Here is a 23127-nt window from a genome sequence, read left to right as displayed (position 1 = left end):
TTTTGCCCAATACAGTTTCTCTTTTACTACACCCTGCTATAGTCATGAACCCTGCACTGCAAGTTAGACCAATTTCCTTTCTATTCCTGCATACATCATGGGAATCTTGTTGTCCATATCTCTGATCATGTTATTTTCTTGACTTAGATTACTCTCTTTTCTTGTCATCATTAATCCAAATTCTACACATTTCCTAGGCCTGGCTTGAGTCCTCTTCCAGTTCACAATGTTCTTTGATCTCCTGTATCACTTACAGTCTAGAGGCTATATTTAGTACTTAATACAGTTAGTACACCCTCATAGCATTCTCTATCTGGTTCATGTCAAAGTCTGCCTTTTCAGAGAAAGTCCAAACTTCTTGAGGACAAGAATTTTATCTTCTGTTAGCTCCTTTGCCACATCTAGCACATGATCTCTCATGGCTCACATGCAAGTAAGTGATACAAGGACACTTTTAAGGTTCCTCTGAAGAACTTTGGAATCGATTGTGAGGCATGGAAGATCCTGGCACAGGACCACCCAGCACAGCATGCCCATATCAAAGAAGGTTCTGCCACTCTATAAGCAAAGCAGGATTGTAGTAGCACAAAGAAAACATGAGATGTGCAAGTTTAGAGACATTTCCCTCATCTGGACTATTTGTATCCAACCTGCAGAGGAGCCTTCTGAGTTTGTATTGGTCTGATCAGCCACGTTGAACATACTGTATGTTGACCCTGACATAGTGAAGTTATTTTGGTCTTCTTGGAGCACAAAGGACAATGGCCAACCACTGCTGTTAACTTTCTATTCAAAGAAATATATTTTAAACTCTACAGCCACTCTATATCCTAGACAAACTATGGAACTATAGCGTCTGTGAATTTCTTGGATGATTTAACCATGTTGCTTCATTTTATTAAATATAATCAAACTGAAAGGCAACGTGATAACAGTGGATAAAAGGCCACTCTTGGAATCAGGAAGGACTAAATTTAAGTCCTATCTCTGAAACATTCTGGTTGACTCACTAGCTGGGCAAATCCTTTAACTCTGCCTGCCTCAGTTTTCTCATCTGTAAAATGAGCTGTAGAAGGAAATGGCAAACCACTCCAGTATCTTTGCCAAGAAGATCCAAAAAGTAAAGGGGGGAGGAGACAAGAGGATCCTGAAGAGTTGACAAGGCTGAAAACAACTAAACAACAACAATCTTCTGTCAGGCACTTAAGGTCTTAGTGCCCCAAACAACTCTATCGAACAAGTATTTATTAAATGCCTGGGCACTGGGGATACCAGAACAAGAATGAAACAATCTATACTTGCACAGAGCTTACATTCTAATGGAAAAGATAAATAAATTTCTAAGTACTATATCTAAATTTGGGGTGGAAACCACCCAACCTCATTTATTCCTGATAATGTAACTAGGCAAGAACAGGTCTCAGTCAAACAATCATTCCATAAGTTTTGCTAAGAGTACTAAAAGACTAGAATTCTATTGCATACAAGAGTTGCTTTTGGATTAGCCAAGGATACATTATAGGGATCATCTATAAAATACCAAGTTAGTTGAGAAGGGATTCATTCCAGAAACTGAACCAAGCTTCCCTGAAAAGGAAGCATGTGGCAAGGGTTGGGGAAGAAGAAGTGTTCATTTCAGCCTTGGTCAGTTTTCTTTCCCTACCCCTTCCATGTAAAATTCAAATAGTTCAGAGGATTTGGGCTTTCCATGTCAAAATTGAAGTCCTACCAATATCCCCCTGGGACTGTAGCAGATAGTAATAGTGCATTAGGAGCCAAGAACATACTGGACTTTAGGTTATATAAGAAGCCAGCAAAGAAATTACACTGTGCCTAAGGGGACCTGCTTGAACAGCTCAAAAATGAGAGGAAAAAGGTTTCCAACAAGCAAAGAGCTGTGAGCTATCCCTTTGTCATAAATGACCTCTAAGTTTGAGACTACTTTCCCCTAAACTCTGCAAATACTTGTTGGAAAGTGTGCCACTGATGTTTATTTAGGGGAATGTTCTATAACAACTGTTTTTTATTATCTCATTTTAGTAAATATTTCTTTCTAAAAGCTACTTAAGGTTGACTGGTTTAATTAATTCTCAACTGATAATCTTGGGAGGGCAAGTAACTGATGCTCTAGCTGATGGCATCAGGGAATTATCCACTGACCCCGAAGGATTACCTCTAGAATGCTGAAAGGGAGACATGGGTAGACTAGCTCTATGACCCCAACTCATCAATGACAGTAGGAGGTGGGACTAGGATCCTCAAAGTTTATGTGGGCTATACTAAATAAATAAATAAATAAAAGATAGTTAAGTACAAGGTAGTTTGGAAGGGACTGCATTCACAGGAAAAGCTGATTGCAAAAGATTGTGCCTAAACTGCTTTTCTGAAGAAAGAAAAGGATTGTATGGTTCAGAGGTATGGAATAAATACATTCCAGGCATGGAAAGTAGAGGATCTAGTAAAAAGGGTCAGAAAGAGGAGATGGAACATTGTGGTTGGGGAGCGGAGAGAAGGCCAGTTTGGATGGATCACAGAGCGGAGGAGGGCGAATAATGTCCAATGACACTTGAAAGACAGAATGAGGTCAAGTTGTGTGGGGTTCTAAAAGGTAAATAGAAGAGTTCGTATTTATCCTACAGACAATAGGAAGTCATTAGAGTTGGTTGAATAGGGAGTCATATGGTTACATCTACACTTAAGGAAAATTACCTTGGCAAAAGTATGTAAGATGGACCAAAGTGATGAGAAATTGAGGCAAGGAAACCAATTAGGAGGCTGTTGTAATAACCCAAGTGAGAAGTGATGAGAGCTTCAGCTAAGTTGATGAATAGGCAAATGGACAGAAAAGAATGGATGGGAGAAATATTGCAAAGGTAGAAATGGCAAGATTTGCCAACCAATTGGTGATGTGGGATGAAAAAGAATAACAATTCCAGGACCATGCTAAGATTAAGAACTTGAGACATTGGAAAGATAATCATATTTCTTTGAGAGAAATAGGGAATTCTAGAAATATACAGAGCTCAGTTGTAGGCATGTCTCCATGATATCCAGCTTGAAATGACTAAGAGGCAATTGTAGGATGTGGTGCTGAAGCTCAGAGAATACACTAGGGCTAGAGATAGAGCTCTTGGACAGAAAGAAGAGAAGGAGGTCTAAGATAGGACCTTAGGGAATACATACAGTTAGGGAACATCACATGGATGATGGGTCAACAAAGCAGGCTGAAAAGAAAGTGGTCAGGCTCAGAGAAGGAGGGAGATGACCAGGTATCCATAAAGGAAAGTTTATCAACAACAGGATTAAGATTGAGAAAAGACTGTTATGTTCAGTAATTAAGAAAATATTGGTAACTTTGGAGAGATTAGACTCAGTTGGGTGACGAAATTGAGAATCAGAATACAGGGGGCTAAAGAGTAAGAGGAGAGGAAGAAGGGGCAATGAATGAGTGTAGATAATTATTTGAAGGAGTTTGGCTAAGAAATGGGATGACAGCATGAGGGACAGTATTGTCTAGTTAAGGCTTTTTAAAGATGGGGACATTTGGGACTATGAAGCCAGAGGGGAAGAATCAGTTGAAAGAGAGAGAAATTTGAAGATTTGAGGAAAAGGAAAAGGTGGGGGGAATGACTGAGAATGAAATCTGCTGGAAAAGTCAGAAATAAATGGAATCCAGTGTACATTAAGAGAGGTTGATCTTGGAAAGATGGATCACCTTTCTTAAGAGATTGGAAAAAAGAAGAAAGTGGAAGGTAACATCAAGGGGTTTTTAGGTTAAGAAAATGGGAGAAGAGTAAACTTATTCCAAAATGGAGTCAATTTTTTTCAGTAAAAAATAGAAAATTTTGAAAAATTTTGAAAAATAAAACATTTTTAAAAAGAGAGAGAGGATAAGGTTCTCAGCTGAGGGAATAGGGAAAAGTACAGGGGACTTCAGGATGGAAGAGAAGGTCTGGAAGAGCTTCTGTGGGAAGCGATACAGAGAATCCTTTAGGGAGGAATGAAAGCCTGCCTTTATGTAGCCAGGACCCATTTGAAACTGATTAATGCTCTAAGTTGTCAAAAAGTTGCCAATTAGCATTGGTAAAGGGAGTTTCTCACTGGGAGACCTCTACACTGTTAAAATCATATGTCTGAACAAACCCAAAATGTCTTGAAGATATTCATTAAGAAAGCTTGACTGTTTACAGCCAGATCCAGAGAAAGGAGGTGGGAGATGAAAATTAAAGAGAAAATTAGGCAGTAGAAATGTCATAAAAATCATGAGACCAGAATTTAATTAGCAGCTCAAATCAGTGATAGTGCCTTCCTCAAAGAACTTGGAAGCAATATCTCCATGACATAAGCAATCACTTCAACACTAAAATATGTGATATTCTTATCCTTTGAAAAATTCTAGAATATGCTCATTTACGGTCACACATCTGAATTTCTGCCAGATTGTCTGGATCACTGACTGAGATCTTTTCCAAACAGTGTTGCAGAGAAATATCTACAACCATTCAAGTTTTGTATTTCATTAAATTTTTGCATTTTGTGTATTTTTTTTTATAAAAATTGAAGCTATTACTTAGAGATTCAGAATGGAAAGGAGAAAAAAGGAAAATCTCTTTGAAAAAAGATTCCAGAAAGAATTTCCAAAACCACAAATAACCCTGCTCCTTTCATAGAAAGTCAGCAACAAATGACCACCCTTGTCCTTGTGGGATTAAAAACTGCTCCACGACCCAACTGTAACCAGCACGTAAAAGCCATGGCTTGGTCCCAAAAAAGCCAGCATCTTGCCGGGGGTGGCCTTCCTTCCTGTGCCCACCTGAAATAGAGCAGCAATGTATGCCAGAGTCCCCACACTGTGTGGGCTCATCTAGTGCTTTTCCTTAAAAGGTACTGAAAGCATACTTGAGATTTACTTGGTCCGGGCAACTAAAGATTTGGGTCATCAACCTTGCTTCCTGATCACTTGAATATAAAAAAGCCACAAAAAGCATCAGCTCCAACCTTATACTTGACTGGTAAACTCCCTCAGGCAACTCAAAGGCTGGGGAGCTGCATTATTTCTTCTGTCTATTCCTATTGAAAATTCTTTCCTTGGTTCTTTGTTAACTATTAGATGGATGCCAAGTACTTCAGTGCTTTCTTGTCTTGAACCTATACTACCTAGGGACTAGCCTGGTTAGCAATGGTGTGTAACATCTCCCCGTAACTGAATTTGCCCCAGGTGCAAGAATTCCTGTTAGGTTCTCTTCATTACCACCATATTCCTGCCATGTTAAGAGCCAAGTCAGTTCCTATGGGGAATGATCCATTGCCCACCTAATCAAATAGGAATTTAACTTGAAGGCTGCATTCTGTTTGGAGTGTCCCAACAGCAGAATGATGTTGACAACTTGGAGACATTCCAAGAAAAAAGAAACAACAAAGAATAATGGATTGACTAATGAGGAAAGATTAAATGGCAAAAGAACATCTTCTCTAAACAATCACAGCTGGTCTCAGCAGCAACCTAGGGAGACATGATCACAGTTGAGAACTAGAGATGTGTCAACATCAAAAAGTAGGAGGAGATTTTCTGTACCCAGATTTCAAAAGGAAAAAAAATAAACAGAGGAAGATTCAATGAGATGAAAACAAAATTTAGGGGAAATTGTACAATTGTGCTTTGTAGTAAAATCCCCTAACAAAGAATCAGAACCAGATTGTAAACTATTGCATCATTTTAAAAAATTCTTTAGCCTAACATTTAAGGTTCTCATATAGCTCTTTGTATTCCTTTTATCTACTTGGGCTCTATTTTTATGCTGTTGTTATTTTCATATTAAATGTGTTCTCCATTCTAGATTATAAAGCCTATAAACATCCTCACTAGGATCTCCGTTCTCTAAGCTAGACATTTCTACTGGCTTCAACCAATCTTCATATGGCATAAACTTGAATACCTGTCACCATGCTGGTTACCCTCCTCCGGATACTATCCAGCTTGTCAATGCCCTTCCTAAAATGTGGTATCCAGAACTGAGCATAACATTTTAGATGTAGTAGAAATAGAGTAGAGTATGTAAAATATCCCTTCCTCACATCCCTTTCCCTCATTCTAGAAGCTAAACTTGTCTTCATGCACTCCCAAATCACTTTGGCTTTCGTTGACTCCTATTCCATCACATTGTTGATTCATATTGATTTGCAAATTCCTAAAATTCCTAGTCTTTTCCCAGATGAACCACTGTCTAGCTATATCTCCTCCACTGTGTATTGGAGAATAAATTCCTTGAAGGCAGAGTCTGCTTCATTTTTGTCTTTCTATCTCCAACACTTAGCACAGTGCCAGGCACATAGTGGACTATATAAATGACTTATAAATGACATATATAAATAACAATAAATTACTTATTGATGGTGAAGGTCATTTTCATGTGTGTGCCTAAGTATAAGACTGAAACAAACTTAAAAACCAGAAAGATTGAATTTCTGGGTAATTATTAATCAATTTATTAATCAGGGTGGTTAGCAATAAATGAATTAATGGTCAGCGGTTTCTCTCAGTAACTAAACACGCCCAACAGAGACCCTGAAAATCTTAAGTAACCTTTCTGAAAGGAAATTCCCTTGACAAGTGAAAATCAACCCTGATTGGTGGACATTAATGAGGAGGTGGGCTAAAAGTCTTCAGCACATGATAACATGAGACTCAGCCACCTCCAGCAATCTGGACAGGGGAATCCATCTCTAATCAAACCACTCTCGTTGGTTTTCTCTTTCATGAGCAGGGTCACTTAAACTCTAATGGAGGGGTACAAAGAGAGGGGGCTCTTTTCCTCAGGATAAGGACTCTCTCACACTAGATTCTATTTATACTCTCAACATAAGCTAGATTTCCTAGTTGGGTGGGAACCCAAGACTGAAGAGCCTGTTCCTTGAGGGCAATAAGTAATTTCATCAATTAATCAATCATGTCCTTCAAAGACTGACTCTAAGACCAGGGCCTTAATGAGGAAATGGAGGAGAAAAGCCTGGTTCCCAATTTATTAATAGCATAATAATAATTTCTATCAACTTTTTAACTATTGCAATTAAACTTCACTATATTCAACCTAATATTACTTTTGTATCTCCTCTTTTTATTCAATTTGGTTCAATTTAACAAAGGCTCATGAAGTACCTACTATGTAAGAACTCACTGGATTTGGACATGTAAACTGTATGAGACACTTCCTTATTTTAAAAAATAGATTCTATTAAACCTAATTTTATCTTCTCGATGAGTAAGAATCATTATTATGTACATCAGTCACTGTAATGAGGTCTTACAGAGACATGCTCACAAGCTACTGAAGCACATGGAGATATTTTATACTATATCAAATGGTCCTGGACTGCCTATATTTTTCTAGTTCTGTCTGCTTTTCAACTTTTGTCTCCATGTAACAGCAAGCATCCTGACACAGCCAGGATGGCCTGCTAGCACAGGTTCTTAGATCTGTTTTTCTAAAAGGAAAACCACTTTTGAAGGGTCAACAATTTTTTTTAATTACATTCACCAACAGAGAAAAATATAAGGAGAGAAATAAAGACCAACAGACAGGGCTTCCAACTGTCTGACCATAAACAATACATATATCACAGATCAACAGACAGCTACACCTGTGTGACCATTACATAGATACATTGTTACCAGAGAGAAACACCAACATCTGGGTTTTCAAGGGGGCTAGGGGGAGGGGCTCCTTAACGGTTATGTAGAGTCTCATCAGGCACATGAACCTTCTTCCAAAGAGTAAGCCCCAAAGCAAAACTCACCTCAGAGTATATACACACTTTTCAGAGCTGGAGAGCATGATCCTCATGACCCAGTGCCTCATTAGAAATTAACAAAAGGTGTGAGCCTTCCAACAAAACAAGTCTCCCCTAATCAAGCTTTCCTTAACATGCTCCACCTGATGTCTATTAATGTGTAGGGGGTGGGGTGGGGGCGGAGGTGGAGGGAGGATCATTATCTCTCAGGGCTGCAAGCATATCTTACTACATGTTTAACCTTGGGCAAAACAAAATCTCTCTAAATTGCAGTTTCCTTGTCCACAAAAGGAGGTTTAGATAGCTGTAGATTTATTCATTTGTTCATTCTTTCACTCATTTATTTTTAGTTTACAGCATTCAGTTCCACAAGCTTTTGAATTTGAAATTTTCTCCCCCTCCCTTTCCTTCTCCCTCCCCAAGACATTGTGGGACCTGATCTAGCCTCCACATATACATTCATAGTAAACAAATTTTCACATTAGTCATGTTATAAAGATGAATTATAACCAATGGAATGAACCACAAGAAAGAAGAAACAAAACAAAAAAGAATGAAAGCAAATATTATGCTTCAATCTATTACCAGCCTCCAAAGTTCTTTTGAATTTGGAATCCATGGTCCTGCTTTTTTTCTAACACTCCTTTCCCATTCTACCACCACTTCCCTTTTCCTAATGTACTGTCCTTATTTCCCTAACAGTAGAAAAGGTCCTAGAAGGTCAGTATTACCCTCCCCACCTTTTTGTCTTTTTTATCCCTGGTGCCTAAGACAGGATTTTGCATTTCATAGGATAATAGCTTTAAAACTGGAAGAGACTTTAAAATGACAGTTCCACTTTCTTATTTTGCATATAGGGAAACTGAGGCTCAAGGAATTCTGTGACCTGTCCAGGATCACAAACTAGTAAGAATCTGAGGTAGGATTTGAACCCAGGTGTTGGTGCCATCAAGTCCAATACCCTATCCACTATGCTCTTTTGTCTCCAATGTTTGCTCAATTGTTTGATTTTAATACGGTGAAAAGCCAGATACCTAAGCAGATAGATAATTGAGATATTCATTCAGAATCAAAGATGGCCCCTCCTAGAAAGGTAGGGCATGAGATTTCCCTGTAGATCTTTTGGTGGCTGATTTGGACTCCAGAGATTTCTCACATTTGATCCATCCCTTTCCCTATATCTTTTTTAAAAAATTTTATTTTTAATTTATGGAATAAAACAATCATTTTCATAATGTAACTAAAACAGATTGCACATGAACCTGTAAGTCTATTACGTACAAGTTGCTATTTCTTTTAAATATATAATAATCATGCAAATTTTTAATTTTTTCCTGTACCCCCACAGATGGCTACCATTAGACACAAATATATATATATATACATATATATATATACATACATATATACACACACAAAATTATTCTATACATGCTTCTGTTTATCAGTTCTTTCTCTGGACGCAGAAAGCATTTTCTTTCATGTGTCCCTTTGCAGTTAATTTGGGTATTTATAATAGTCAAGATTACCTATTCACTTGAAGTTGCTCTTATAACAATATTGCTGTTACTGTATACAACATCCTCTTGGTTCTGCTTGTTTTGCTGTTCATTATTTCGTGCAAATCTATCCATGTTTTTCTAAGATCATCAAGCTCATCATTTCTTTTAATATAGTAGTACTCCCTCACAATCATATACCACTTCTTTAGCTATTCCCCAATTGATGAGCATCTGCAATTTCCAGCTTTTCCCACCACAAAGAGAGCTGCTATAAATATTTTAGAACACATAGGTTCTTTCTCTATATCTTTTGAAATTTTGACATGAGCTTTATTCCCAGATAAGCAATATGTTCCTGCCCTGGATCAGCTTGCAATCTACTCTTAAGAGACCCCTAATATTCATGAAATAATTAGATGATGAAATTCACCTAAATTATTTGTTATTAACTGTCACTATGATGAGAGGTGAGAACAAGGAAGAGGAGTGGGGTGGTAGAGTCAAGGAAAGGTTCATGGGAAGGAGGAAGGAAGTGTTCGAAAGTGGATGCATAAACATCGAAAGAAGAACAATTACGAAGCCAGGGTCAAAACATTAGCTGGCTAGGTGATCACAATCAAACAAATTAAGCCTTTTGTGATAGAAAACAGACTAGTGGAAAGAAAGTTGAAATCTAGAGGATTTAAAGGGTCAGCTTAGGAAGGGTAAGACTTAGGCTTGGACACAACACAGACCACTGAGTTCGACCTGCACCTGATCAAGAATTCCCATTACCCCACGCAAAAAAAAAGGGGGTCATTCAGCTTTTCCTTCAAAATTTCTGTTCTCTCCTGAGGCAAAATTTTCTCCTTTTGATTGGCTTTAATTATTAGAAAAGGCTTTCTTACTCTGAGCAGTAATCAGTATTTGCAACTTCACATGATTAGTCATAATTCTCCTCTTCTGAGGCCAAGCAGAAATTCTTCTTCCATATGGTAGCCCTTCAAATATTTTAAGATACCTATCATGTCTCTCACAACCCTCTTCTCTAGGCTAAACATCGCCAATGTGCCTTCAAATAATTTTCCTACTGTATAATCTCAAGATGCTTTACCACTCTGCTTGTATTCATCTAGTCTCTCTTTAGCTTATCAATAATTTTTTCTTAAAAAAAATAGCATCTATAACCGAATAGTTCCAGCTCATTTAAAGCTAGAAGAGACCCTAAAAGACATGGGGTTTCACTCTCTTATTTTATATATGGAGAAACTGAGGCTCAATGAGGTTCTGTGACCTGTGTAGGATCTTGAACCTAGATAGATGCTGATCAGAGCAGATTCTTGTTTCCTCCAGATCATGTATCCCCCAGTCCTTCAAACGACTTTCACATTGTTTGATATCAAGACCATTCCTCATTCTGATTGCTCTCCTTAGGACTCTCTTTTAAAGTCCTTTTAAAAATATGACATCTAGAACCGAACGTAACCCAGATATATTCAATCAGAGTAGAATGCAGCAAGATTATCACTTCACTGGTTTTAGATAGTATGCCAACATGCATTTATTAAGCACCTTCTACTTCAAGTAGGGGGACAGCTAGATGACTCAGTGCATAGAACACTGAACCTGCAGTCAGGAAGACCTGAGTTCAAATTTGTCCTCAGACACTTACTAACTGCGTGGCCCTGGGCAAGTCACTTAACCTTTCTTTGCTTTAATCCATTGGAGAAAGAAATGGGAAACCACTCCAATATCTTTGCTAAGAAAATCCCATGAACAGTATGGTCCATGGGTTCGTGAAGAGTCAGACACAACTCAACAATAAATTCCAAGTAGGGTTGTTTTATAAGGTAATGGGTGTTCTTTAAGGGGGAAAACCTGTAGTACAGGTGAGAACCCTATGGGGAAGGTGTAGACTTGAGGAAAGAGTTGTAGCAATGAAGAACTAATGAGTTTACCAGGGAAATATGTTTAAAGTGTAAAACAATGGAATAAAATGGAGTTAATGGTAGAATGTCGAGGACATTTCCAGTAAAAGGAGAAAGAACATGTACCCAGTGAGAAGTCAGGAGAAGGACATTTAGGAAATGAAAAAGAAAACCAGCCAGTACAGCATCATAGAAACAGAGAAAAAAGAGCTTCATGAAGTAAGTGCCCAACTGAGTCAGTTACAACAAAGTGTTTAAAAAATGAAAATGGAGAAAAATCCATTGAATTAGGCAAAAAGAACTTGTCTAAAAGTAGTTACAATAGGAAAGGAAAGTAGATTGCAGGTGTTTAAGAAGGGAATGGATGAAGAGGAAATGTGTGAAATGAAAAAGCTCCCATTTTTAAAAAGTTTGAGAAAAGAAGGAGAAGAAAGGACAACAGCTAAGGGGAAACGGGCAGATGAAGAGGATTTGTTTGTCTGTTTTGTTTTGTTGGTAAATATGAGAAGACAAGATGATTGAAAGCAGAAAGAAAGATGTAACCTAGTCTCCATGATTCTACCAAATGCATTCACCTCCCTTGACAGCAATATTATTTCTTCGAATGTTCATCATCTCATTGCACAGATGAGTAACTAGAGAACAGTTTCTTGGAAGTTGGGAACCTGTTTAAAGAAATTCCCTGTGCTCAGATGCTTGGTTGCCATCTGCCCATGTGAAGTGTGGCAGATATCCCTAATATGCAAAGTTTCCTTTTCACAGAAAATACTGCCAGCCCCAGCAATCTGAATGAAGGCCAGGGAAGTTATGAGCAATTATCCTTTACTGCTTCAATCTCTCCCTGTTGCTTTTTACTACATCTGCTTGTTAGTTCTCAAGTTGGTCTTTCCTAAGTGTATAAAGAAAAAGACTGTGAAATCATCTCTGTCCAACACCTACAGTGTGATGCTCATTGCTCTGCGAAAAGAAAAAAAACCTGATTAATTTCTTAATGTAATGCCAAGAATATAAAAATAATGCTATTAGGGAGCTGGTTTCTTCTCACTCTCTGGTTTTTGGTCTTTTGTTGTTTATTCATTCGTGCTCCATAGGAATAAGATGAAAGATGAGAAAAGTGAGACCACTGAATTCAGTTCGAACAAACATCTATGTAGCATCTAAAATGCGCTAGGTCCTAACAGGAAATCAAGTATAGGACAGGTAGATAAATAGCTATAATACACATTATACAGTGTGTATTAGGACAAACTGTGTTTATAAAGACAATTTGTATTTATAAACAAAGTAGAGGTAGGAAAAAAATAGGGGTCCATTGAAATTGCTAAGAAAACAAGGGACAGATCCCTTCCAGAGAAGGGGATAAAGGATAGCTTTGTGAACCTGACGTTAGCATGGAAGGAAGTTATTACAAATCTTTTTGGTGGGAATGGAAAAAAATCAAGATAAATGGATTTTCAAAGTGAGATTTAGGAAGGTTTTTATAGTATATTGGAATGTCATTTGTCCATACTATGTAATCCTTTAAAAAAATTAAAGAATGAGTCTCTCGATCTTGTTCAGGCTAGAACTGACCAATCTCTTCAGTAGCTGGGATTACAGGTGTAGGCCACTATGCCTGGTATATCTACGCCTTCACTGGCATGGATAATCTATCCTAACTCTTATTACCTTATTAGGGCAAAACTTGCCTAGCCTATACAGCAAGGATTTTCTAGTATTAGTAAATGTTACTCTGTATACCAGAGAGGTTAATAATGACTGATACATATTAAGTGCTTAACAAAAGTTTGCTTATTGAGACATGTGAGTTATTATTTACCATGAGAGCTTCTAAATTTCTTCCACAAAGCAAGGAAGGTTTATATTTTCCTCCCACATTTCTAAAAATAGGAACAGTAACAAACTTCACTGAGAAGGAAATCAAGAAGTGAATTCACTATGTCTCATTTGAAACAACACATTTCTCCCAGTCCAGAGATCTGAGCTAAACTCCAAACCTTTTAAGGTTTAGAATGGTTTCCTTGAACAGTGCAAGCTTCTGGGTTGAAAGAAAAAAATAACTTTCTAAAAAAAGAAAAAAGAAAAAAGACCTAATGGTCACGTTTCTTACCAAAAAATATTTAGGCAAAAAAGAAACAAATGTATTCGTATAATATTTCCAATTTTTAAAAAGAAGGGAGGAGAGGGAATCAAGGGGGAGAAAGTTTCACAAAAATATATTTCTCATTTAATTTTTTTTAAATGTATTCTCTTTGAGATTGTCTTTTCTTTTTCAAAAAATTGACTCTATAACATTCGTGCCCTCTGGAGTTCGCACAAAGGTGATTATGCGAAACTATTTATCAGAAAGTTTAAATTTCATTAATGTCTTTGTTTTGGAGAACAAAAGACTACCTTAAAATTTTAATAAGAAAAAAATCAACTGGGAAGATAAAGAAACCAGACCAATACAATTATACTGGTCCCTGGAACCCTTGGGACAAGTCACTAATTAGGGGACAGATTATTTATTGACTGGGGGTAGAAAGAACAACTAGACATTGGACCATTTAGCAGGATGATATCCAAGGAACACTGAAAACAGTCAGAGACCTAAATTCAAATTGTCTGTCACTGGCTACCTGAATGACTTTGCACAAGCCATGTGACCACTTTGGGCCTCAGTTTCCCCATCTATAAAATGAGATTGGAGATGATGTTCTCTAAGTTCCCTTCCAGTTCTAAATACTTTGATCCCATAAAAACAGGCACTGACTCCCCATGGAAAACAATCTGAGCTTTAAAACTATGTAAGGTAAATTCAGTGCCCTAAAAGTAGAGTGAACCTAACAGTCATCACACACCTCCAGGGATATGCTGGAGCCAGTTGATAGTGACTGGTGAGAGCTGATTGTTAAATTTTCCATGTGAGCCCTTGTACATTAGGAAAAGCTACAAGTCGGGGCTTAATTTACTATTTTGTTGATTTTCTAGAATTAAGGAAGTGATGAAGAAACTGTTAACAAGCAGATTAAACTCAAAAGTACATCATAAATACACTATTCTGCCCCACCTGATCTGAGAGCCAGTTGTTAAACATTTAGCAGCATACCCTTACCACACAGGAGTCAGAATTTCTTCAGTCCCAAAAGTCCCACTTAGAGCTTTATACTTAATAGTCCTAGAACATGTTAGAAAGAGGGTATTAAAAATTCTGAGAATACCAAATATATACATATATAAATATGCATTACAACTAGAGACCAAATGCTGGCCAATGTTTTAAGCAGTTATCCTTCTATTTATACTTCAATTTGAAGAGTTAAGTATTAGTGTAAGCCATGTTTTCTATCTTGAAAAGATGCATTTCCATATGAAACTGCTGGCTCTATGAAGTTGGCTCCTCGGTGTCACTTGGAAGGTGGTGAAATCTAAAGCTCCATTTGATGTAAAGATACAATTTCATTTTTACATGAATACTAGTAACTGGAAGGAAAAAAATAAAAGCTGGTAGGCTAAAGAAAAGGCCTATATTTGCTCATTATTGTTGTTTTTGACATTGGGGTCATTATATTTTGTCTTTAGGATTAGAACATGAATTTCTTACAATCCTATTTCTTTTCCTCTAGTCCAAGTATCTACTTGTTTTAACTAACCTGTTCAATGACACTCCAGTCATAAATCAGTTAATATACATTTCTAAATGACTACTGTCATATAAATGGTACTGTGCTAAAGGCTGGGGATACATAAAAAGGCAAAAGAAAATCCCTGCCCTTAAGGAGCTCATGGTCTACAAAGGAGGGAAGGGGGAGAGAGAAACAACATGCAAACAAATATACACAAAGCAAGCTATGTGCAGGATGGAAAGGAAGTCATTAAAAATGAAGAAACTAGAATGAAGAGAGGTTAGAGAAGGCTTTCTATAGATGGCAGAATTTTAGTTGGGATTTAAAATAGGCCAAGCACTTGTTGTTCATCCTTCCTTTTCAAAGAAGATCGATGACATTATGAAGTAATGGGTAATGTCTTGACTTGTGTGTCAATTGGATTTAAGTGAGGTCAGTAGTCAGAGCAGAAGAGGGAGAGTATTCCAGGAATAGGAGTATAGCACCAATGTGATAGTCACAGCACCCACAATGCTGGCGTAATTCTGAATCACAAAATATAACAGACTCTCCACATGGAAGACACAACCAAAACATTTACTTAAATACCAGAAAGCCAAATCCCAACACCAGAAGCCAAATTCATCATAGCAACAAAAAAATCTATACACAGTAACAATGCAGAGGGCACCACCATACCCCAAGCCTTCCTCCTGCTAGGGCCTTCCCACAAATGAACACTCACAGCTCGCTACCTGCTTCCTCTCTCTCCCTCAGCTCTAACTGCTGTGTCCAACTTCCTCTTGTCTATGCTCTACCCTCCCTGCTCCAACCTTTTGGTAAGTTCCTCCCACCACAGACTTATGTGACTCAGGCTTCCATGTTACTCAAGCAGCTCATATGGGCCTATTAATGGATGGGAAAGAGCTTCCCATTATGCAAAAATACATTAACAGGAGTATAGTCAGAGAAATGTTTGGAGCAGAGAGATGGAGTTTCTTGTTGGTGGAATAAGCAGAAGGCCAGTGTATAAGCGTAAGGTGTAAGGAGACTGAAAAGCTCTAGGGGGATAGCATATGAGGGTTCTGAGAACCAAAAAGCATTTAGTGTTTGCCTCTGGAGGCAAAAAGAAACCATTGGAGTTCACCAAGTAGAGGGATGACATGATCAGACCTGTGCTCTAGGAAAATCCCTTTGGTGGCTGAAAGGAGAATGCGTTGGAGCAGGGAGGCACTTGAGGCAAGCAGATCTAGCAGCGACTAAATTTTTAAGAACCTAAGACCTTAGAGCTAGAAGACACTTTACAGGTTATCAAGCCCCACCTCCTCATTTTGTAGATGAGGAAGTAGAAGCTTCCAGAAATCAAGCACCTTGCACCAGAAACAAATCACTTTGAGGAAAAGAAAGAAAAAGAATGAAAATCACGTAACTTTTCACATTAAGAGAGTCATATTGACTCAGTCAATAATTTCAATGGACGAGGTTTACAATGAAGGCCTAAGGTCTTATTTAACCTAACAAATTATAACCCATGAATATACAACTTTAATTCACAAATCTGCCTGTTAATATTCCCTGCTGTGGAAATTAGCCGCTGTTGTGTCTTTATCCATGATATACGTGTGTATGTATGAATTAGTCTTTTGTGTTGAGAAAGGGCACAAAATATTGTTCCACAAAAGTAGTTTTGCCTGATTTATATCCAATTTGCTAATATAATGCCAATTAGTTTTCTTTTTATAATAAATTAAATTCTCTTTAATAGAATATAATTAAAAGGAGCTTGACCAGTGAAAATGTAGCTTGACATAGCTTCTAGTCATATAGCCAGAATTGCTATATTTCTGGTATTATAAGTTCTCAAAAAAATTTTACCATTTTAAATATTAACATATGCCACAATTAGCCTTAATTTTAAAAACCAAATGCATATTTTAATTCATCTTAGTATATTTACTCCCAAAAGGATCACTGTATAAAAACATGAAATTTGTTACTAAGATACAAATTCCTGACTTAAAACAGGAAAGTATAGGGATACATCCAAAATATATAGAAGAGAAAGAAATTATGTCTGAATATACTTAGCAGGGATGCTTTCAAAGATGTAGTTTTTAATATATTCCATGAGAACAAATACCCCTATTTTTCTTCAAAGGAACCTTCTTGCCAATATGTTGACAAGCATTTATTAAATCTTTATTATATGCCCATAATGACAGAATAAAGTGTATAAAAGCAGAATGTTAACTTAAAGACCCTAGTCTTCAGAGAGGATTACTGAATATTTTATCTACAAAGATGACCAAAAACTAGGAGAGGAACAATTGCGCAATCTAGGTCTTACCATCTCAATTCCTGAAAGCCAGGTGACTAATTCCAAGAAATTTTAGCTTTCTTCTAAAATGGTTGTATTGACTTAGTCTTATCTCAAGCAACCCCTGAGTAGATTCCAAAAACTCTCAGAGGGAGGTAATTCCGAAGTGGTTCTTTGAATTCTGAATCAAAGTAGAGCAACATTCTAGTTTATGTAAGACTAAAGATGATGCAGGGCTGGGAACCTGTGACCTACAGGCCGCATGTGACCCTCTAGGTCCCCAAGTACATCCGTTTGACTGATTTGGAGTCTGTCAAAGGGCCGTACTTGAGGACCTAGAGGGTCACATGTGGCCTTGAGGCCTCAGGTTCCCTACCTCTGAGATTTTCGACAGACAATCTCAGGCTTCTACAGAATGAGAAGTTTTCTCTTTCAAGTCTCTTGTATTTCAATATATAACTGGCCTTCAGGGATTACTTCTCAATTGGGCCAAAGCCAGTCTTAGGCAAAAATGTGAAATTTATTTTTAGCAAATCCCTTCTCTCAAGATTCACTTTTCCCTCCCCTCTGAGCCTCCAAGTACACTTAGAGGCAGCTGAGTTGTGCAGTGAATAGAGCTCTAGGCCTCGTGTGAGGGAGACCTGAGTCCAAATCTACCCTCAGACACTTATTGTCTATATGACCCTAGACAAGTCACTTAACCTCCAGCCTCAGTTTCCTCAGCTGTAGAATGAAGATAATAATAGCACCTACCTCACAGGGCTGTTGGAAAAAATCAAATGATATAAAAATGGTAAAAAAATTTAGGCAGTGCCTCTTATGTAGTAAATGCTACATAAATATTTATTCCCTTCCTCTTTTCCCCCTCAGGGGTCTTAAGTTATTGCTTCTTCCTAGAAAGAGCTGCTATTTTAGCATTTCAAGCGACAGAAGAAAAGATTTAAGGTATATTTATAATTCCAGTCTTCAAACATTTATAGGGTTATTATATGGAAAAGGAATTAGGTTTGTTTTGCTTGGAATTAGAAGGAAAAACTAAGATCAGTTTCAGAAGATATAGGCAGACAGATTTTGGTTTAACATAAGGAAAAATTTACCCACAACTAGAGCAGTCCAAAGATGAAATTGGCAGCCTCATCAGGTAGTGAGTTCCCTGTTACTAAGTATATTGAAACTGAGCTTGGATAAATACTTTCCTGCGATGTTTATAAATAAGTTTCATTATTTGGATAAATGTTAAAATAAATGACTTCTAACATTCCTTTCATTACTCAAGGGGAGAAACAGTTGAAGAACAATTCCCTTCTAAGAACTCCCCTCCACCACCTCATTTTGTTCCATCTTCTTTATATCTTGTCTTTTCTTTCCTTCAAAAGTTGTGAGAAGTAGAAGAATGTTATAGGAGCTTTCCATTAAAAATGGAATGTTGTACCTAGTCTAGGTTTTATACTATAGCATGGATCCTAACCTTTACTGAACAGGAGAAAAGAAATCTTACCTTATGTTATCAAAGTTATGGAAAGTGACAAGCATTTTAACCATTCTCACATTATTTTAAAACGATTCCAAAAACCCTTAGGTTCAATAAGGACAAAAATAATAATGATCATCTATATAGTACTCTAAGATCTGCAAAGTACTTTTCAAATATTACTACATTTTATTCTGTCAACAACCCTAGGAAATAGGGGGTATTATTATCACAATTTAACAGACGAGGATATTAAGGTAGGTAAATCTTAAACTGGTTAGTATGAAAGAAACTTTGCTTTAAACCGTAAAATCTTAGAGTTGGAAAGGACTTCAGGCCTGTATTTAAATAAGAATTCCTTCCAAAGTGGCCATTAGCTTTTACTTACAGATTTCCTGTGAAGGGAAAATTCCTACTTCCCAAAATAACTCTTTTAAATTTTTTGATACATATAATAATAACAACAAAGCTTATCCTTAAATCAAACCTAAATTTGCCTCTTTGCTACTTTCATCCATTCGTCCTAGTTTTGCCATATGGAGTGAAAGGGTACAGCGTATTTAGCTTTAACCCATCAGTTCTAGCCTGTAAAGATCTTTTGGGATAGTGACCATGTCCACTTTAGTATCTTATCCTCCCAGTTTTATATCCCCTGAAAATCTGATAACCTTGCTCTCTGGGCCTTTTATTCAGGTCATTGATAAAATTAAAGTTAAACATTTACATCATTACCTGAGAGGACAAATTCATTGGAAAGAGAAAACACACATGCCCCTATCTACACCAGGTCAGTTACCTTAAAATAAGACAGAAACTTCAACAAATGCACCCTACTATATACCTGCATGCACACAATAAAAGCTCAAACTAATGTTTTATCCATTAAATATTTTTCATCTTTTTGAGAAGTTACTATTTTTGTTTTCTGTCCACAAAATTACATACATACTAATTTTACTACAGAATAGCTGTATGTATGAGCGCATACACAAACACACATACACACACATGAATAACAGGAAATGTTTAATCCTATCTTCATCTGGCTGGTCTTAAGAGGAAAGTAAAATCAGACCCATTTGTTTTTACCAGCTGGATTTCTATTTTTTCCGCTTGGAGTTTTTCTTATAAGAACTTATAGGACCGAGCATGGTAACCTATGCTTATAATCTCTGCTAGCAGAGGAAGCTGAAGCTTGTAGATCAACTGAATTTGGGGATTCTGAGGTGTAGTAAGGCTACAGTCAAGATGGTGGTCAAACTCAGTCCAGAACCAATATGGTGAACCTCCAGGAATCTGGGGCCATCAGGCTTACTAGAGAGATACAAATCAGCATGTATCAGAAACAAAGTAGTTCAAAGCCTCCTCAGTTATCAGCATTAGGGTCAGCAATGATAATCTACAGCACTTGAAACTAGGTTAATAAGGAAAGAAAGGGAAAGAGGAGAGGTGAGAGGATTTGCAAGGTTTGTGACCTTGAAAACTTCTATAGATGTCAATCAATAGATCAGTCACCAAGCTATTAAATGTCTATCATACTCAAAGTACTGTATTAAGTATTGAAAGCAAAAGACAGAAATAAGATAGTTCTTGCCCTCAAGGAGTTTACCTTACACCAACTGATCTGAAAGCATATAGCCCAGAGAATCTACTTACTTTTAGTTGCACTAAATGTACATCCACATGCTTGCTCTCAGAGTCCTGCTGGACTGAATAGGTCAGATCCCTGACCCTCTCTGAAGTCATGCGGAGCCATGTTTCAATTTCAGGTAGGTGGAGGACAATCTTCCAGTCTGCCCCCGTATGGAGTGGGGGCGGCTTCTCATATCGTTGGTCAGAATCTATTTCTTTCATCTCATCTTCTCCCTCTCCCTGCTCCACAGTAGGGGTCATATTGATGACCATCGGAGAAGCATCAGTAGCCATGGGATCCAATTCCTGCGATCTCATGGGGGACAGGGTTACACTCATGGTTAACATGGAGAAATCTAAACCATACTCCTCTCCAAAAGAGCTAAAATGTAGAAAGAAAAGATAAGACATGAGTTAGATGAGACTGACAAATTAAGAAATCATAATTCATAGTATAAGCACATAAAAAGTAAATTTTCGTTTCTTTTCATGATAGATAAAACTTTGAGCATATGACTTTAATATTATACACTAGGCTATCATCCTAAACAAGTGATCCGGTTAGAGAGGAAGGGTGGTTCAGTTGCTTAAACTTTGGAACTAGTTACATGTTTTTATTTCCTTTTCTCCCTCTTTGGGCACTAATTATTTGGCAACTGTAGTTTACCTTTAAAAAGGGAATAATATACAAAGTTTTATTCTAAAAAATAAAATATTAGTTAACAGTTGTTAGAGGCTTTCTTTTTCAAGAGGCTTTTTGATATCTAGTCCATTTTTAAAAAAATGAAATATACATCTAGAACATATGGGGAGATTTGTTTAATTTTTAAGATAAAACTGATCAACATCTATTTCTTTCTGCAGAAAGTAGTTATAATTCTAATATAGAATTCTAGTCCTTAGTGTCCTCTATTTTAAAAAAAAAAATACATTTTTTTCCAGTTCTAAAGGAAAGAAATATAATGTAGAGGACAGGACACTGAGCTTGGAATCACTCAGACCTGGTTTCAAATCCCATTTTCTTGGGCAAATTGCTTAACAATATACTCTGTGCTTGAGTTATCTCATCTGTAAAATGGAGGGGCAGGGATTAGAGTCGATGACTTTTAGGGTCTGTACTACCTCTAAATCTACAAACTCACAAGAAGCTCTCCCTGTTCAAGACAATGCGCTTCCCCCACCCCACCTATCTGGCTTGTTTTCTTACCCTACAAATTCAAGTTGTTTCAGATACGATATTCCACTTATTTCTCATGTGTAGCTCACCTAAACGATCACCATTTCATGACAAGAACAGAATAAAAAGATAAAATGGTGTTTGATGCCAAAATGCTTTTTGCTTACTAGGTCTGTATCACAAAAGAGCTAAAAAACAAAAAGGAAAAGAGCCTGTATGTATGGAAATACTTATAGCAGTTCTTTTCTGGTGGCAAAAAATTAGAAACTGAAGGGATGCTCATCAATTGGGAAATGATTGAACAAGCTGTGATATATGATTGTGATGGAATACTATGATGAGCTAGATCCTTCCAGAAAAATGTGGAAAGACTTACATGAATTGATACAAAGTGAAATAAGTAGAACCAGGAGAATATCGTACACAGTAACAAAAATATTGTAAGATGATCAGCTGTGAATGACTTAGCTCTTTTCAGCCATCCAATGATCTGAGACAATTCCTAAGGACTTATGATGAAAAGTGCTATCCACAGAGAAAGAACTGATGGTGTCTGAATACAGATAGAAGCATGCTCTTTTTTTCTTTCTTTTTTTCTTGGATTTTTTTTTGGTCTATGTTTTCTTTTATAACATGACTAATATAGAAATATGTTTTGCATGGCCACATGTGTATAACCTTTATCAAATTACTTACCTTCTCAATGAGGGGCAATGGGAGAGAGGGATGGAAGAAGAGAATTTGGAACTCAAAATTTCAAAAACAAATGTTAAGAAATTGTTTTTACATGTAATTGGGAAGAAACAAAATACTACATTAAAATGTTTTCAAGTTTAAAAAACCAAAATGCTTTTCACTCATAAGATTCTGAATAAATCAGGAAACCTAACCACTTCCTTCTTGAAGTATGTCCACACCTCCAGTATGGTCCTTCTTTGACTTTTCCTTCAAGTATGGAGATGAGTCTGAGTTTTAGGCCAGAAAAGCACAAGCCCTGGCAGGTCATACATATTTAGAAAGACTCTGAACATAGGCTTCACTTTACATTGTATGTCTGTTGTCCAGCCTAACTATGCCTGGAGAAGTTCATCACTAGGGTGACCTATTTTGGCCACTGCAAGTCTCAAAGACTATACATGTCCGAGAAGAGTTGCTGTGCTCTACCTCAGGGTATAGAATACTGAGGCTGATAAAACTGGAGTCACAGAACAAGCCTCTTCCCAGGGATACTTGAATTGGAAGAAACCTGAAGAGTAATTTTTTCTTTCTTAAAGGCTTGTTATTATCTTAAAGGGATTTCAAATATTAATGAAGTTTTCTTTCTAGTACTTACTCACTGATGAACTTTAGACACCACCATTTCCATAGCAACAGATTGGGATGTCAGAGACATTGGTTTACTGGGATGTTATTTTTAAAAAAAAAGATAAACAGTACCAAGGAGATATTGCAAAGGAATGGTGACATAAATGTATTTTCAGGTGAGTCATCTCTACCTTATTATCTCCTTATATTTGGCTAATATTGAATAGTCTTCTTGTGCTAAATAAGTTAAAACCTATTAATCATATTTTAGCCTTTACCATTATGTTAGAAACCAATATAAATGGACCTGGCTATTAATGATGGAGAAGATAATTATAATTGCATTTAGAAATAAAAAAACCCAAGGACAGTCTACCATGCCATCTCTTTGGGGGTACAAATCCTAATATCTAACAAATTAATCAATTAATCAACCAGTAA

At 37.1% G+C, this 23127-nt stretch overlaps 1 protein-coding gene across 3 annotated transcripts in view; it reads right to left on the bottom strand.

The window, feature by feature from the left end:
* AKAP6 (A-kinase anchoring protein 6) overlaps positions 1–23127 on the bottom strand; it is a 673781-nt gene that overhangs the window by 455218 nt on the left and 195436 nt on the right. For all 3 annotated transcript variants that reach the window (XM_072623292.1, XM_072623290.1, XM_072623293.1), the window contains one exon: positions 20229–20586. In XM_072623292.1, the coding sequence (XP_072479393.1) occupies positions 20229–20552 (324 nt within the window). In that variant the 5' untranslated portion in view covers positions 20553–20586. The remainder of the gene's footprint in view (positions 1–20228; positions 20587–23127) is intronic.

The sequence above is a fragment of the Notamacropus eugenii genome, chromosome 7, assembly GCF_028372415.1.
Source record: "Notamacropus eugenii isolate mMacEug1 chromosome 7, mMacEug1.pri_v2, whole genome shotgun sequence".
In the NCBI taxonomy this organism is placed as follows: Eukaryota; Metazoa; Chordata; class Mammalia; order Diprotodontia; family Macropodidae; genus Notamacropus; species Notamacropus eugenii.
The sequence above is the reverse complement of the archived record's forward strand: the minus strand, read 5'-3'. Positions and strand labels throughout refer to the sequence as shown.